Below are 11,124 nucleotides of genomic sequence, written 5' to 3' on the forward strand. Positions count from 1 at the left end.
GGAAATTGAAATTTTTACCACTATTTTAATCCGTGTATACAAAAATGTCACTCATTCTAAAGCTTAAACAAATATACCACAACAGTAATCAACTTCCCCAAAATACTCCTCTTTAATCTTTCATGCAGATATTCTCTCTTTTTTTCTCTCTTCTTCCTCTTTTTTCAAAGTGATAAAAAAATCATGCAAAGAGATCTTTAATCTCTTCATCTTCATCTTCAAAAACAAAAGAAGGAAAGAAAAAACTGAATTCTTTAGATTAAGAATTCTTCAAAGTAAGGATATAAAAAAAAAAAAGTAACCCACAAAAACTCAACCACATCCACTTTATAACCTGAAAGAAATGAGGATCGAAAAAGATTATTTAGTAGGATTTAACTGAAAAAAATAAAAAATTGGTATTTAAAGATTTAACTGAAAAAAAATTAGCATTTAATTGAAAAAAAAATAAAAAAGGATTGGCGTAAGTTAACTGGGGAATAAGGGTTGGCACCAACCCTTGGCGTTTGTTCCATATTATTATATATTATAATATATAATATTATAATATATTATATATTATATTAAAATATAATACTGCAATCTCAGGACATTATTTGATCTGAAAGCACTTTTAAAAGAAAATTATGTATAATATTTCAACCTTTAAAAGTTAAAATAAAGGATTGACTGGTGTTAACGCCAAGGGTTGGTGTCAACGCCAACCCTTTTTAATTTTATAAAGGGTTGGCGTCTGGCCAACCCTTTTAGCAAGGAAGGGTTGGCCAACGCCAACCCTTTATAAAATTATAAAGGGGTGAGGGTCATGCCAATCCTTGCATTTTTACTGTAGAAGTATTATATTTTTATATTTTATAAAGGGGTGGGGTCATGCCAGTAAAAAAGGCTGCAGTATTATATTTTAATATAATATATAATAAATTATATTATTATATATATATATATTATAATATATAATAATATGGAACAAAGGTTGGCGTCAATGTCAACCCTTGGCATTAATGCCAACCCTTATTCCCCAGTTAACTTACGCCAATCCTTTTTTTTTTTTTCAGTTAAATGCTAATTTTTTTTTCAGTTAAATCCTACTAAATGATCTTCTCCGATCCTCGTTTTTTCCAGGTTATAAAGTGGATGCGGTTGAGTTTTTATGGATTGCTCTTTTTTTTTTATATCCTTACTTTGAAGAATTCTTAATCTGAAGAACTCAGTTTTTTCCTTCTTTCTTTGTTTTTAAAGATGAGGATGAAGAGATTAAGGATCTCTCTACATGATTTCTTTATTACTTTAAAAGAAGAGGAAGAAAAGAAAAAAAGTTACAGAGAAAAAGAGAAAGAATATCTGTATGAAAGATCAAAGAGGGGTATTTTAGGAAAGTTGATTATTGTTGTGGTATATTTGTTTAAGTTTTAGAATGAGTGGTATTTTTGTATACGTGGATTAAAATAAGGGTAAAAATTTCAATTTCCCTAATCTTTATCAAGGGATAATACACACTCATGCATAGACTATGCACAATCATGTCTAAGCCAATTTTATACATATCAACTTCATACTTGTCTAATTGGATAAAGTCCAACAGTTACAATTTATTCCATAATAATTCACATTTTGAATCCAAAGAATTTTTTAGACTCGAAATCGTTTATCCAAATATTAGACCCGATTCATATTAATTAATCATATGTCTCTAGAGTTTGATCAACTTCTATGATATATAACTCATAAGTTCTCCGTTAGCTTGGTAGTGCATGAATTCATACTGGACCCACAATCTGACAATTATCCCTACAAAGACCAAAATTAGCGTTTAGCAATACATCATAACCACCCAACTAATAAAGTGTCAATAGTACAATTATTTGTACAATTTGATTATTTCATTATATGATATTAATTTGAGGTTGATACATATATTTAATATCTACCTCAAGGGGCCTTTTATATGCATGGAATGTACCAATGACTAGACGATATTAGATTGTGCTTCAACTTAATCCTACTATAGCAATAAATTCAAGTGGTTGTTAATGTTCATCAATAAGTTTATCAGAGATATCAGTTGTTATATCTGAGAGTAACACATCCTCTATTGATCTACTATACCCTTTATGCATCTCTCAATATAGTTAATCATCACTTTTTTTAAAATTCTTTCTCAAGGACCAAATTGGACTAATGTCAAATCATATCAATTTTTGTATAAGATAGTCTGATGATTTCAAGTCAAAAGATTACATGAAACACTGTTTGTTAAGAAAATGTATTCCATAAACAATAAAACAACCATACATATGAAATCCTCTTAGCAAGTCAATCTGGTTAACATATCTACAAGACATACACCCATGTATTGCATCAAATTGTTTACGAATAATTTTGACACATGATATCTATCACTACCTGCCTAACTAAATTACTGTATCCTTGGTTAGTATAATATTGGGACTATGAACGTTTTTCAAACAGTTATCTTATGTGAACATAGAGTTTTCATGATTAGTTGACATGTTTTGCTCTCCCCGTCACAATTGTACCATTATAAAGATATTTATCAATTTTTACATACAAGATTTATGATAAATAAATGTCATTTTGTTATTCAAAATCATGATAACAATTGATTGTACAATAGTGATGATTGACTCTAAAATAGTATCCAATGCTTTATAAATTACAACACAATATAAACTTAACATACCTACATCATGCATTATTTTTTAATAGAAAATATTTTAAGAGAGTAATATTGTATGTACACATGGTAAATATTAATGGATACACATAAATTGATTTGTTATTATGTGATTAGTTGATCTAATTATTTAATTTTTTTATAATTCAAAATTATCAAATTATATGATTGTATTTTTGTTACTATTAGTACCCAATCATTCGTGCATGAAATATTATTAAATCTTTAATGTTCCTTACAAACATATATATTATAATATTTCTATTAAATGTTTCAAGTTTTTTTTTTTATATTTTTGAAAAAAAAAACACCATCAAATGTTTCTTTGAAAAAAAAAAACTTCAATTTTGTAGGCATGTGAAAATTATCAATCAATACAAATTTATAAACTAATTCTATGAATTAATAATTTTCACATTTTTTATTTCTAAATATTTTAAATTGTTTTACCAATGTTTTCACAGTTAGGTTGGACAACAATAGATGAAAGGATTGATGCAAATTAGCCCAAAGTTGGACCTAATTACTATATAAATAATATTTAAAATAATTTTATATATTTATTTATTAAATATAAAATCCAAAATTATTTTATTTAAAAATTATTGTGGCTAACACCCTTTGTGTGGCCTCAGGAAGCTTCTCAATTTCCACTTGTTTCAAAAAACGGAGAAAAAAATACACTTATTTCTACAGTGACATCAGGTTAATGTTAGAATAAATACTTGACTGGATAAACAGACAAGTTTGAACTGGTTTGACCGCGGTTAACTCTGATTCAAAACCTTTACCAATCCATCACTCAAATTGGATTAGCTCTGCGTAAACCGCTTTGATTGGCCGTTCCGGCTTTTAAAAGCGTGGTGCCACTAAAACTCTATCCCCCAAAGCCTATCTACACGTTGGATAAAAATTGTCACAGCATCACAATGATAACAGCATACCGTAAGCAGAGTATTTGCAATTCAAGTCAACCAATTTCGCAAAATAAATAACAGATTGATAAATCGGACGCTTATAGAGTACAAATTTGAACAGTAACATAGTCCCGGCTCTTAATCTTTTTAAACGCAGATGACTTAACATACAGTTCAATGTACAGCATCAGAGGACAAATCTCATAAAGATGCGGCAATCTAAACTTAACCACAAACAAATCCCAGATTAATTCTAAACAACTTCTACATGTAAAGCTCATAGAAATTTCGCACAATATACAACAGATAAAATTTGTTTCTCTTTCATATTTCATTCACCAGATCTTTGCTGCCTATGGATGCTGCCTGCAGGGGCCTGGGGAGCCATGACATGGTGTGTATCGATTGCTTGAAGTTTTTCTATTACATGGGCACATATACTGGAGATTCAAGGTTTTCCCTAGTCCAAAGAAAAAGCTCCATTGCAATACCTGCATAATTCATCAAACAAATTGTTGGTTTTCCATTTATCTGAGATATTCATTGAACTACGAAACATAAAAAATAACATAAGGGAGCAATAACAGCCACAGAAAAAGCAACATCAATCTGAAGGATGAATAATCACACTGATGTTATCGTCACTGAGAGAAGTTCATCACAAATCCAGAGAAAAATTATTACCTGTTGCTGAACTTCTCAAAAGCATCTGAGGCATATAGAATCGTTTCGTTTGCTTTCTCAAGAACCATATAAAGTTCCTTCCCTCTTGTTACCCGAGCAATAACCCAAGCATTATTTTTTGCTCGAATGCATAGTTCCAAATCTTTCTCAGCATCTGGATTATTGTATTTTGCTCTACCTTTTTCCAAATCTACCTCTTCTCTAAGCTTGCTTAATGCAAGTAAAGATTCCTGCAACACAACAACACAAAATGAACAAATTTATAAGTTTTATCATCTCAACAATATTCTTCAGCATATTTAATACCAGTGCTCTTAGTGCGCATCACATTTTAGATGGTATCTCCAAATAAAACACACTTGAGTAGTTACTTTAAGCCTAAACTTTCGGAAGAACATAAAGACCTGCTACCTTGACTAACACACATGAAATTAATTATCAACTTATAACTGCAAGCACGAAGATAGAATATCATCATATCTACAGTCACTACTATGATAGAATATTATTGTATCTACATTTCCCCAGACTGTCAAAAAAAAAATAATTCTGGCTCCACCCTGCGTAAGCTATCTATTGAGGAAGATAAATTAGTGTTGGACTACACATGTATCTGATCTAATAAACAATCAAAGTACTCTTATGAGCTGTCCTCAATCCCTAAACAGAAGAATAAACTGACAAGGCAAATTCAAAGAAACAAATGCTAACACTTTAACCTTATGAGATTAATGACAAAAGAATATTAAGTTTGAAACTGCAGCAAAAGGTTTTTAATCATCCAGCCCAAATAATTTAGTATGGATACATTCTTCTGTATTAAACCGGACATACTCACAACACAATTGCAACAGTGTGCTTTACCTTTGTTAGTGTAGTAACCTTTCCTGGTGGAGAAGCCCTTGAGATATTTCTGTCACCATCTGCAAGTAAGTAACGATACCCACTGACATGGTATGCATTCTCACCACCCCAACCTTTTGATAGTTTCTCTTCAACTTTTAATATCTTTAGTGAAGCCTGAAAGATGCAAGAAAGAAGATAAATTCAGGCATTAATATATGTTGTTTCAGATCTACAATGATAATTGTTCACTGTTCAAAAGAAGTAAGAACCCAAAGTCGCAAATAACTGACAGCATAAAGCAGAATTCAGGAAAAATCCACAAGAAACTTGTAGAAAGGAAATACACAACAGAGGAATCTTAAGGTGCTAGAGGATAATAAGAAAGCTTTAGGAGGATAATTAGTAGAATTAAATAGATAGAAAATCTTATTAATTTAAAATATCTGATGACCTGAATTAAACAGACAGAATAATCTGACATGATTAAGAGAGCAATTGGATGGGAATTCTGTAATAAACAAAAACTTTTGAGGGTAATGATTGACAAATGATAGCTAACAAGAAAAATAAGCTAGACAAGTTCAATAGCGAGAAACATAATAAATCAACAATGAGGTCAGGAACTAACATTATCAAGAACTTGTTGCTTTACTGCAGAAACACCTTGCTCTCCATTTAGAACAGAGGAAACAGGAATTAGAAGGATTATGGTAAGGTTTTTATACTGATAAGGACAAAGGTACATTCCCTCCTCAGTCTGCTGAAGCCAAACTGTTGGGGTGGCACAAATCAAGCTACCAGCATCCACACCCCATATATCAGTGACAAGAAAACCATCCTTTCCCTTGGACCATTTGTCATTCTGCAGGGGTCGTGCAACATGATTACTATTGTCTCTACCAGGTGAGGTATTACTTGAATGATAAATTTGTTCTGAGATAGAGGCAGAATGGGCCAAGTTAGACCCTGAAGCAACATCAGATGAGGTACTTGATCTCCGTAAATACGACCAAGAACTTGCTCCAGAGGATAGAGCATGTGGGGTTAATCTTGAGACAGCATATGTAAATAAGTTTATGGTGTCATCCTGACAAAGAGATTGCAAGAGTATTAGCAATACAGGAATATGTCCCAGCAATTGATTATTCCAAGGTTCTGTCAGAAATTCAATCCTTAGGGATCTCCTAAACTTTAAGGATGGTAAAAAATCTGCACAAACAATAAACGAAACTGACAACTGAATGGGCTTTGAAGATCAAAACATACAGGAGAAAGCGTTGTTGAAACCAGAAGGTTGTGAAATAAAATCAAGGAGTAGCACTGTGTGTTCCCAGCAGACGATTCCAGTACCCTGACAAGTGACTGCAAATATGAAATGTAATAATTAGAATTAATTAAATAACAAATTCCACTATTTTCTGCTCATCTGGCAGAGAAAAGCTTGTTCATCCAATTAATATATGAATATTTTTCAATCAAAAATAACAGACAATTAAATTCAATAAACTTGAAGTCCGTCATTTGGAATATTTCATTGAAGAGGGTTAAAGAGGTTGAACGTAAGTATTTGGAGTCACAAAAGTTAAATACATCTTTTACATAATGATAAAATGCTTAGAAAAGTATCTATACACATTCGTTTGAAAAAATTAACAATTATTTATAAGATTAACCAACCTTTACAACCATTTTTAATGCTATCTCTCCTTCTCTCTGAATGAAAGTAAAATTATTAGAGACATGCAACGCTCATTTACTCTTGAAATTTCAGTTTTTTTTAGTGACAACACTTCAAAGATTGAAGTAATAAGATAAAATAGATTGAAAACTGTGCATTCACTTTTATAATTGCATAGAATTTCAGAAAAAAACTTGCCAAACAATTGAAGAACCAAAACATTAGCAAACATGACATACATAAGCACATTGAGTAACATAGTCGGTGGGTTATAATGATAAATTTTAGGCTAATTTACACAAATATGATCCTGCATAAAAATAACAGTACAACATTTCTGGTTCAGTGTCTGATTAAGAGAAATGATACTAGTGAGGCAAACTGGCAACAGTTATTCCCAAAAAACATATGCCAAAATTGGAAAATAACATTAACTTCCAAATGTCAGCCAATATTCAGAAAAGCTTCCAGCAGAGCACAATGATTTGTTCAACCGTAGAAATAATCAATTTTACAGACCAGACTCTAATCTACAAGTACACAACCTGAAAGATGAAAGTGAATCTAGCAAATTAATATGCTGAAGCTTATTACGGACACAATATGAAGAATTTTTTTTTTCCCCATTTTGTAAACACATTTTAATGACAAACCTGAACCTCAATTGCAGCCTCCCTCCCTACGGTCAACATTTGTACAGTTCCACGCTCCTTCAAACAGTCACGGAATGATGGTAATTGGAGTTTCTTCCCCATGAAAAAATCTGCCTCAAAGAGAAAAGTTACATTAATGAAAGAGATATAGCAACTTCAGCATTACTTCAGTAGAACAGTTCCATTGGACGATATTTGATACAGCAACTTCAGCATACCCCAGCAGCAGGTATCCAAGATAGAGCGCTTGTGAAATGCTGACAATTAGTTACTCAACAATGAAATATGGTGAACCAAAGTCAATGGAACAATGGATTTTGCATAATTTTACTAGGTACATGATTGCCAATAACTTACCACTTAGATAATCCATGATGAATGGATACAAATGAGAACGAATTAGTCCACCACTAGGTTCTTTTTCAAGCATTGCTCTTAAGGATCCATAAAACATCAAGAAAAGGGAGTGCACTTCCTTCATAACCTTCCGTAATGCATCAATTCGCCATATGGCTTCTAATTCCTTACTTTTCTCAACTACCTACAACAATTTAAGTCAGTGATTAAAATCACTAAGCACATCTTACAGATTCATAACCAATTGTCACCAAAGAGGGAAAAAAAAAAGAGGAAGAAAAAATTACCACTACATAAATGACTTAATCAAAGGTAGATACAACAAACCTTTTCATGAAATAAAGCCATAGACTAGTAAAAGAGTGTTCTGAATAATGAAATCATGACAGATTAAGAACCTCACAATTACTCTCTAATTTCTTTACGTAGCTCATAACTTGCAAGAGCCCATACACCAGTACACTTGAGAATTCCAAAGCCTAGTAGAATTAAGAACCAAACTATAAACTAAAAGCATATAAAGGGCAAAGATCAATGGTACCAGCTATTTTACACAAATGATGCTGAACTTTTACACTGTTAGATTAATGTACTTTCAACAGTTGATATCACAGCAAATGTAATGCACATTGGGAATAGCATATGTCATTTATTTTCAACCATTTAAAATGAGTGGATGTTGTTAATTCTGCCTGTATATAAAATAATGACGGTAGAGAACTAAAACTTGGTTTCTCTACAAAAGAGAAGCAAGAAGAGCATTTACAGGGATGCCAGTCAGGCCATGAGATTTCATCATCATCAATACTTACTCAAAACATTACATGAGATATTAAGAAAACAGCTTGGAATCAACAGATACCATACCATCACCATCCAAATATCGGGTTCTGCTTCATAGAAAACATGAGAGTGTTTCTCTGCTTCTATGACCTCACATGCAGCCTCCGGTGAGAACATTCTGCATAAAGCTCATGTTAGATACATTCTAACAACAAAATATTTAAACATTTAAATAAAAGTCTAACTTGAACGACATACAGAAACCAATTAATTTTAAAGTTTTACAATAGAATTTAAAACTATCAGTGAATCACACCAACTAGACTTGGTGATGACATAAAAATAAAATTTGGCTACTGAAATTGATAGAATAGGGTGAAGAAAGAAGAACCAACAAGACTTGGTGAACAGACAAATAAAATTGGGCTACTGAAATTGATTTTAGGGTTAAGAAAGAAGAACCCATTTATGACTTGTAGCGTTATGAATAGACTTGCATGTATCTTCTGTGTTTAGCTTCCCCTTAAAAATATTCTAGAATCAGGACAGTGACTGACCTTGTAAATGTGATAAGTCCTTCGCTTAGCCCTATCACAGAAAGTTGTGTAGAAAAGGGCAAATCAGCAGGAAAGAAAAACAAAATCTTGTCCAGCTCCTGCCCTTCATTTTGTCCCCTTCTCAAATCAAATACACAAATTTGTATGCCTTCACTGGCGGTGCTCACGGATGCCAAACCCATAATTTACACAAATTCATAAACCTTCATAAAATTGCAGAATGAGAAGCAGCATAAGATCAGCAGATAACTAAGAGTCGCACATAGAACAGAGATATTAAGTAAGACACCTTTTTAACATCTCACAATTTTGTATCAAACTATAAATGATGATTTAGAAAAGAATATCATCCAAAAATCCTCTAAATAGGGGGGAAAACAAACCATTATAAAATAAGTGGCAATGGCATGAACTATGACGCTTTATATTAAATAAATGTCATTCTTACGAAGTTAAAAGACCTGTACTGCAGCATGACCCATAAATAAAACACAGAGAAGTTCCATATAATTAGCCAACTCATAGGTTTCAAAGTATGCAGAAACTGATAAACACTGTTAATAAAACAACGAAATGGGAATTAACATCCTAACATCCTAACTTGAAACTCTCTCCTAGCAAAACAATAGATTTCAAATTAAAAAAAGATTAAAAAAAAAAATTAGCAGCAATTCAGCTCAACATAAGAAGCAAATACTGCATTCTATTGACCAATTCATATAAGACAAACACTTCTATGAGAAAAAAAAAATTGTTTGATCTTAAAATTCAGCCATGAATACCAATGAAAATGAAAAAAATTACAAGTAACAGCGAACTCTAAACCTAGTTAATTATAGCGCGGTTAAAAATGGAAACTAAATCCATATCTGCGATAGAATTTATTTAATCGCCTATCAGTTAGGTTAAATAACCCTAAAACTTGTAGAAATATACGAACAAACATGCAATCAAATAAATAACAATAAAATAAAAAATGCAGAAATAGTTGAGTAGTTAAAAACGAAATCCTAACTGGTCAGCGGAAAAATTGAGAGAATTTGGAAGACTTACTTGGAATCAATCAAGCAGCTGCAGTATTTTCATATCGGCCCTTTTTATAGAGGGAACCATAATAATAAAATCACAGTCTTTGCCTGCCGTGAGATTTGAATGGTGGTTACTGTTAAATTCAAGAATTCGATCGGTTCTTACAGACAACTCTTCTAAGGGAAGCCTTGGGCCGTATATTATTATACATTATTTTTTTAATTATATTTAGTTTAATTTTGTAATTATAATTTGTAAAAATATTAACAATAATTTGACATACAGAAATAAATTATATTTAGAACATTACAATATATATAAATAAATTATATAAATTTTTGTATACAATATGATGTGATGGCATCTAATTGGATGTTTTTGAAGTGTAAAAAAAATTAAATAATCACATCACTCAATCATAAGCCGACTAACTCAGTTTGTACATAAAAATTTATATAATTTATGTATACATATAGTTTTATTCTTACATTTATATTTATGTTTGTGGTAAGTATTAATGCAAATTTAATACAAATTATAATTAAATAATGGCTAAGGAATTATTTTCTGCTCAAGTTTAATCCAATCTTAAAAGTACACTTGTGACAATTCAAAAACCTAAACATCTATTTATCCCTAAATTTCTGTTAAAACTGTAATTAAATATCAGAATAAAACCGTCATTTTAACAATGATATTAAAAAATATATAATTTTATCTTATTTTTCCCTAAATTTTAAAAATTGACATTTCACCTTAAGCCTTAACTTTGAAAATTGACTTTTTCTTACTAAAACCTCTAAGTTTTTTTTTTTTTGGCCTCTTCACCTACCTGCAGTTTCAACCTAAACCCGGCCATTAGAAACTTTACCCTAAACCTAGGGATGACAGAGCATTTTCCTTCAAAGGATAATATTCGTAGTCC

General features: G+C 31.4%; 1 protein-coding gene across 3 annotated transcripts; it reads right to left on the reverse strand.

The window, feature by feature from the left end:
* Positions 1 to 3,673: 3,673 nt before the first annotated feature.
* Positions 3,674 to 10,378, reverse strand: LOC123208248 (vacuolar fusion protein CCZ1 homolog B-like). 3 transcript variants are annotated; one of them, XM_044625621.1, is made up of 11 exons: positions 10,224 to 10,378; positions 9,171 to 9,373; positions 8,698 to 8,791; positions 7,831 to 8,014; positions 7,692 to 7,730; positions 7,474 to 7,583; positions 6,409 to 6,504; positions 5,771 to 6,229; positions 5,161 to 5,316; positions 4,297 to 4,526; positions 3,674 to 4,103 (listed from the first exon to the last, which is right to left on the reverse strand). In XM_044625621.1, exons 2-11 carry the CDS (start codon positions 9,350 to 9,352, stop codon positions 4,073 to 4,075), a joined length of 1,581 nt encoding a protein of 526 aa, XP_044481556.1. In that variant the 5' UTR covers positions 9,353 to 9,373; positions 10,224 to 10,378; the 3' UTR covers positions 3,674 to 4,072. The 3 variants fall into 3 exon arrangements, with proteins under 3 accessions (XP_044481556.1, XP_044481557.1, XP_044481558.1); XM_044625622.1 differs by lacking the exon at positions 10,224 to 10,378 and adding an exon at positions 10,186 to 10,201; XM_044625623.1 differs by lacking the exon at positions 7,692 to 7,730.
* Positions 10,379 to 11,124: the final 746 nt, after the last annotated feature.

This window comes from Mangifera indica, unplaced genomic scaffold, assembly GCF_011075055.1.
Source record: "Mangifera indica cultivar Alphonso unplaced genomic scaffold, CATAS_Mindica_2.1 Un_0173, whole genome shotgun sequence".
NCBI classification, from domain to species: domain Eukaryota; kingdom Viridiplantae; phylum Streptophyta; class Magnoliopsida; order Sapindales; family Anacardiaceae; genus Mangifera; species Mangifera indica.

Excerpts from the sequence above, each read along its gene's own strand:
- LOC123208248 (XM_044625621.1), bottom strand. The coding sequence starts at position 9,352 with ATGGGTTTGGCATCCGTGAGCACCGCCAGTGAAGGCATACAAATTTGT. Across the intron at positions 8,015-8,697 it reads CCGATATTTGGATGGTGATG|GTAGTTGAGAAAAGTAAGGA; the intron begins GTATGGTATCTG and ends AAATTGTTGTAG. Across the intron at positions 5,317-5,770 it reads AGCAACAAGTTCTTGATAAT|GCTTCACTAAAGATATTAAA; the intron begins GTTAGTTCCTGA and ends TGCATCTTTCAG.